Here is a 7,192-nt window from a genome sequence, read left to right as displayed (position 1 = left end):
TAGCTGGAAACAATCATGCTACATTATATTCATTCATTATCAACCTGACGATAAATTAAATTTACAAATGTTATCTACTCATCTTCCCGCTTTCTTTTAGTGGGAAATGACAAGCAGCTCAAATGAGCATAAATATCAACAGGTAGAAAAGAAAGTGGGTTGAGGAAAGATACAGATTAAAACACCTAAAGGCTCATCAAAAACACCCAAGAGAAAAAAGACGATGCCTTTGATCTCTTTCTCTTGGAAGTAATGTTTTTGTTTAGAAAGAAAGGAAAGAGGAAGCCAAGAAAAAGGATAAGAGGAGGAGGGAAAACAGAGCGCCCTACAATCATAGATTGATTGACCTACGTATAAACTTGAAAAGGGATGACCTATTTGCTTTGCGACTTATATACAGAGAAGAAGAGTTTATTAATGAAGGGTGATATAGCCTCAAGCAACGCCTTTGGACACTCCTCGTGGGGTAGATGGCCACATCCGGATATTGCAACCAGTCTCTGCACGTCAAATGGCCAAGACAAATATCAGCAAACTTTTAAAATTAAAATTGTCAAAGGAAGAAAGAAACCACTCCTATGAAGCACACCCTACCAAGCATGAATAAATAGACAATACTTACAGAATTTACAAATTTGCAGGCCATTGCTTGACAATATTTCATTGAGACAAGTGAATCTTCAGCACCGGCTATGACCAACACGGGAATGTCTTTTACAGCTTGTAGCAACAAGTCTGCATTTATTGCAGAAAGGAAGGTTTCCGATGACAATTTACCAATCTCGTGCAGTGCTTCATCCCATCCTTCTACATATAGTGGAGCCTAAACATTTATTTAAGAACAATTACAAATAACACAAGTCAATAAAATATTTCTCCAGAAGTGATAACAAAAGCGTAAGTGCCCTTTGCCAATTGAATTTCGTGGGTTAATTATATGGCATTTATCTCTACATTAAGTTATAATTTTACGTTCCACACAATTAATTATTTCTGCAGTTTGAAACTTACAAAGGAAAGAGCAGCTCCTATTCATATCTACATGTACCTTACCTTAAGGTACAAACATACCTTATATAGAGTCAAAACTTCTGTTGTCAGTTTGGTAGCATCATACCACGAACGCCGATTCACCACGTGGGTGATTTCTGTTCTTAGTAGTGGACGAACCAAATGTTTCTTTCCAAGTGAAGTATGCAGAAGGATTCTAGCAAAGGATGGAACTACTTCCCTTGACAAGCTAACATTTAACAATACAACCCCTTTCACTGTAACCTGAATGACACAAAACAAGCGTAACAACTTGATCAGATGTGAAATGCACATTAAACACAAAAATATAACCTTAAACATTAACAATTAGCTTGATCAGGCAGCTTTATGGAATGTGAGTAACATGACCAATGTAAGTGACAGCTTTACATATACAAAAATAAATATATTTACCATGGAATCCAGTTTATCTGTCTTGATCATTCTGTTGCATAATTAGCAACATGAGACATAATAGGTGTCTATATATGAATATGTATGCACATTTTGATATTACACATATCACGGATTCTACATGCCTAGTGATCATACGCATATCATGACAAAAATAAACTATTAGGACTACAAGAATAATATCATATTGCTTACTTTTCTTAACATAGTGTTGTTTGGATGGAAAAATTAAGGGAATCTCTGCTATTACAATACACACCAACTAACTTCTTTAGTTGATTAGACATGCTTTACAGGTATAGATAAAAGCTAAGCTGCACAATGCAGCTAATCGCATTGATGAAGTTATCTAATTAACATAAGAAAGAAAGCAGAAAGAAATACTCACATTGAAAGAATTCATTGATGTTTGAACCCTCTGTGCAGCCATCAGAGCAAGCAACCCTCCATCATCATGACCAATTAGCACAACTGAAGAAAATCCAATCTCGGAACAGAAAGACAAAAGCAGATCAACCTGGAAACACACAAGTCAATCAGAAATGTGATTCAGATAAAACCCAGATAAAAAAACTAAACACAAGTGATTTTATAAATGCAAAGACAGTCAGTTGGATAATGGTGAGTCCCACATTGAGTAGAATAGGAAGTTTGATATGGTACTAAAGTCATGAGACTCCCCACCTAATGAATTAATTAGCCTTTTGGGTTAGGCTATCTCATGTATTTAGGTGCTTTTATTCAGAGTTGAGCTATGGAAAAGGCTACCTGTGGACTAGATTAAGGTGTAATACTCAAATACTAATAGGTGAGTAAAGTTCCTAAAGTGTTGATAGGGTGAAGGCCACTGTTGGCTCTTTAAAGGAGGTGACAATGTTGAGTACCAGACTGAACCTGGTAAGAAGTTCATGTGGTACTTAAGTCATGAAGCTTCACCTAACAGACTAGATTCCTAGGCTAGGGCTTTCGTTGTGTGCTTAAGTCATAACATATTCCAGAATCTCCTCCAAAGGGAACTGGTACACACAACTAGAAACAATAAAATATTGAATGACTTCTATAACAACTCATACTAAGGATTCAGAGTAATCACCTGACTTTCAAGTTTATAAGGATTAGGCAGTTCTTTTTTCTCCCAGTCCTCCTGACTCAGTCTTGAAGTCAATCCCCAACCAGGCCTATCAAATGCAGCAACTGTGCAATTACTCTGCCGAGCTAGAGGTCCCATTACATGTCGCCAAGAGAAGACACCTCCACCAAACCCATGTATTAAAACAATACCTACTTGGCCAATGTCCTCTGAATTTTTCTCCAACTCTGATTTATATGTTTCCTCATCTTCATGAATTTCATCTAGATGCAAAACAGGGATATCTTCAGTAAGATGGGGAGAAGTTACTGGACCATCTAAAAGAGGAGCATACAAAGATGAGCCATGGAATTGATTGCTATAGCTCCTGTAGAGTTGCTGATGGACTTTTGGAGGTATAAAAGTCAATTGTCTATTTAATTTTGACAACCCCCCAGCCATTGATGAAGTGGAGCAAAATGCTGAGGATATGTTAAGTGGAGGTGAACCAGGTAGGCTGAGCTTGTAATGGAGAGTAAGACCTTGGCAGGGGATGAATAAGCTCTCCGGGTCTGCAAGTATTCTGATTGGCAGTTCTTCATCATGAGCTGCTCCAAAAGGCCTCCTTTTCATTTCACTGTCACTTTTTGGGGTTCTCCCCTCAGAGGGAACAGGAGACCGAGGGACCTTCTGATAGCCAGTAAAAACATTTTTGCATGAAAGGACCTGCTTAATTAGACAGAAACAAACAAATAGTATGTGTGTCATCAAAGTAATTACAACTGACCAATTTAAGCTTCTTCATGAATTCAGAAATTTTCTTTAAAATGGAGGGAAATATTCCCACCACCTAATTCCAAAGAATTCAGGGCAAGACCGAGATGATACTACGTGGCTGGAAAACCATTGCAAACTTACCGCTTCAGGGTCAACTCGATGAAACATGAGTTTCCTCCTTGCTCTAAAGCTGGTTCTGTAGGCAACCACAATATGGCCTAGAGCAAACGCAACTGACGAGAGGAACAAGACAGGCATTCCCCATGACTTCTTTAAATGAAGTCTCTGCCTTGTAGGGGAAACCGTAGCTTCTGCTTCAATCTGGGAATTTACAGTGAAAACACAAGCTTTGACTGAAAGGAGAACAATTGAAACAAAGGAAGACAGAGTCACAGTTCCAAGGTAAGGACCATGTGATAGAGCAGGACCATCACAAATGGAATAAACACCTGCATTCATTCAATCACACAAACAAACAAACAAAAATTCCAAAGTTAGAACGAAACTTTTTTAAATATACAAAAAAAAACTAGGCTTATTAACACACAGACAGAGACGGTCCAACTATTGCTCCTCATACAGAGAATACAAATTGAAAAGAATATAAGAAATCATTCTGTGATAAATTCCAGCCAAACGGTATAGGAGAGGAGATAGTTCTGCTTTAATTTTAAGGAGTACGAGAAATGATTTCAGAAAAAAATCTAATGAGCAGAAATATATATATAAAATAAAAAGGAACGAACAAAAGGTTCGGTAGCCAAATTAAGCAACGTATCCTCCACCTTCAACATCATAAAAAGGACGAGAAAAAACGAGATGTTCCAACAAAGTAATACCAAGAGCAGAATGAATGATTCCTTCAAGAGAAAGACCATCATCATTGTGCCACGTCATAATGCAAGTAAAAAAGGCGAGGAATAACGGATCATACAGATAATGATGAAGGATCTTATGACCGAAACGAGAGGAATATCCGTCAAGGAGCTCTTGAAAGCGTAACGTCGTAAATGCTCCTTGAAGCCGTAGCACTTGACGCATGAGAAGCTCGAAATCAAAACGCAAGGGACGAGCACGTCCACAACGGCGACGAGCACCGGCAGCGACGTCACAAGCAGCGACGCCACCAATGCCGCCACGAAGAATACCGTCCGAACAAACCTCCGAAGCTTCTCCAAGCACTGCCCTCCCCTCGCGGCCATCATCGCAATTCAAACGACAGAAAAATAGGGATCCGCCAGCCGGTAACGGTAACGGTTCCCGGTTTCGCTGGGCGGTTACGTCGCGTCGTTTTCTTCTTCTTCTTTTTTAAGAAAAATAATAATAATAATCGGTTAATTAAATTAGTTGAGAGAGATCTCCGAATTCGAAATCCAACTGAAACCCTAGCTTAGCTAAATTCAACAAAGTGTTATCCGGCGGCGGCTCAAGGCCCATTCCCGGCGCCGGAAGTTCGGTGTTGCCGACACGATTGCGTGCGAGAAAAAAATAACGACATGAAATAAACGACGCTAGGGTTTCAGTGGGAAAAACGAGCAGAGGGAGAAAGAAAGAGAGAGAACGATGAAAAGCCCTCTCTCTGGTTTTTCACGAGTTTTGAAATCCCCTTCTTTCTTTGCCTTTCGCCTTCTCCAACCTTTTCTTTTTCTTCCTTTCTCTTCCCTCTCCCCTTCTTTTTGTTTTCCTCCTTCTCGTTTTTTTTTCCCCTTAATTTCTTTAATTTTGCCAGTAAATAAATATTTCTTTAACATAATTAATTAGTTCATTATAATCACTTGCGATGTTGGCGGACAAAAAATCATCATTGATTAATTAATTGAAACCTTATTAAAAGAGATCGACTTCAATACAAACTAATTTGTTAGTAATCAAATTTTATACTATAAATGTAAACTTTATTTATAAATAATATAATTAGGTATATTTTTTCTATTTTATAACGCATTTTTAAAAAATACATTAGATACAAATAATATTATCAAATTCTTTTTAAATATATATTTTTTATTTTCTTTGGTTGTTTAATTAATATTAAATATGATAATCAAATACATGATAGTATTGTTTATATCTATGTATTTTAAATAAAATAAAACAAAAGAAAGAAAATAGATTTAAAAGTTAAAAAATATATTAAAAAAAAACAACTAATTTAAAAGTAGTGGATGTAGTTGTTAAAAAATAAAAATAAACCAACGAAGGATAAAATTATCTAAAAAATGTGTACACCAAATGGATAATCTTCATTATTAATAGTTAGAGATATTCAATGTGATAAAAAAATGATAAATTATTATTGAATTAATATTTTATTAACTTTCTAAGATTTTTTAATTCAAAGTTTTGAACCTTTTTATTATTATATTTTTAATTTTCAATATAAAATTTCCATGAATGTTTTAAATCTATATTTATATTTCACATCACGTATATTTATAAACTCATGCATACTTAAAAAAAATCATGCATGACACCAGATTTTTACTGGTCCGGTTTTCTCATAAATTTTAAATAAGTTTAATTAGTCATTTTAGTTCTTATATTTTAATTAATTTTTCAGTTTAGACCTCTATTTAAAAGTTATATGCTTTAATTTATGTATTTAGGTTTGACAAATCTTCTTACTAATGAGAATCTTGCTAAACTAAGTAAGATTAGAGAAAAAATTTATCTTCTATCATAAATATAAAGATATAAAAATGTCCATTAAAATTAATAATTATTTATCATATGATAAGATATATAATATATTTTCTTAATTATACTATTTAAAAAAAATAAGATTTAGATCCGATTTCACCTCTATCATTATCAAAGTTCAAGGTAAACTAATTTTAATTTAACAAATATTTCGATACATGCTCTTATTTCCAGTTTTCTATGTGGAGGAGGTTTTGTCAAATTTCGGTATAAACAATTTATATATGAACAAATTTTCTCTGTTTGGTAAAATAAACCATTTGGTAAAGAAAGCAAAAACAATGTAAAACCACCGCAAAATAAAGGCATAAGAGCTAACTAAAACATATAAAAAAAAATATAGGAAATAAAACAAAGTTTTAAATATAAAAGTTAATGAATGTATAACAACCAAATAATCAATTAAACCTTTCAAATATATCAGTAGATTGTTATATTAAAAAATCATTCTATTGTGGATGAAAGTTAAATTATTTTATTCATATATTGCGGTTCATTTATCATGATCATTCTTTGATTAGAAGGAGGCGATACTTGAACTAAATTATCATTAAAAATATGTTTAATTAAATTCAATTTTTCTTTGAAATAAAATAAAACCATTGCTCCTTCATAGTCTTATAAGCTTTGACCCAATTCGATATTTAACATAAACTAAGGGTTACCAAAAACATTGCTTAGATGCATGCCGCAAAAACAAATTAATAGCGCAAAAATTGTAGGCGAAGAACGGTGGAGAAGTCAATTTGTAAACTTTTTTAAATAATGCAAAAATACAAACGGCGATGTTCTTGAGCCCTGAAACGGTCTCTTCTAATTTTTAATTTGAATATAACAAGTACTTGGCCACGCATGCATGTTAACAAAGGTTTTGAAATTTTTAAATTAGTCACTGTTGTCATTTTACGGGATGCAGTAATAATTTATTCATTTTTTATTTAGACCTAAATTGCGTTGCGTTGGTAGCTAAGGTATGTTTGTTGAAGTTGTCTAAGTTCATTATTTTAAAAAGAAAATAAACCTCACTCCGATACGAAATTACAAAAGTTATCGTATTAAATATAAAATAATTATATTTCCAGCATGCTTGAAGAAAAATAATTATATTAAATATGAATATAAAATGAAAATGTTGAGGCTCAATTTTAAATTAAATAAGTTTGAGCTTATCAATAATTATAAAAGAAATTATGCACCCAT

The 7,192-nt window shown here is 34.0% G+C and overlaps 1 protein-coding gene across 1 annotated transcript; it reads right to left on the bottom strand.

Annotated features, from left to right (window-relative positions):
- On the bottom strand, positions 1 to 4,975 carry LOC114377585. The gene is made up of 7 exons (XM_028336172.1): positions 4,227 to 4,975; positions 3,434 to 3,741; positions 2,540 to 3,241; positions 1,835 to 1,963; positions 1,072 to 1,275; positions 623 to 823; positions 1 to 500 (listed from the first exon to the last, which is right to left on the bottom strand). The coding sequence occupies exons 1-7, from the start codon at positions 4,495 to 4,497 to the stop codon at positions 375 to 377; spliced, it is 1,941 nt and encodes a 646-aa protein (XP_028191973.1). The 5' UTR covers positions 4,498 to 4,975; the 3' UTR covers positions 1 to 374.
- Positions 4,976 to 7,192: the final 2,217 nt, after the last annotated feature.

The sequence above is a fragment of the Glycine soja genome, chromosome 11 (genome assembly GCF_004193775.1).
Source record: "Glycine soja cultivar W05 chromosome 11, ASM419377v2, whole genome shotgun sequence".
NCBI lineage: Eukaryota > Viridiplantae > Streptophyta > Magnoliopsida > Fabales > Fabaceae > Glycine > Glycine soja.
This window is presented reverse-complemented; position numbering and strand designations above follow the sequence as displayed.

What these genes read in the sequence shown, in the direction of transcription:
- LOC114377585 (XM_028336172.1), bottom strand. Translation starts at nt 4,497, where the DNA reads ATGATGGCCGCGAGGGGAGGGCAGTGCTTGGAGAAGCTTCGGAGGTTT. An exon ending in CTTATAAACTTGAAAGTCAG is followed by an intron (nt 1,964 to 2,539) that starts GTGATTACTCTG and finishes GTGTGTTTCCAG; the next exon opens with GTTGATCTGCTTTTGTCTTT. An exon ending in AAGTTTTGACTCTATATAAG is followed by an intron (nt 824 to 1,071) that starts GTATGTTTGTAC and finishes ATAAATGTTTAG; the next exon opens with GCTCCACTATATGTAGAAGG.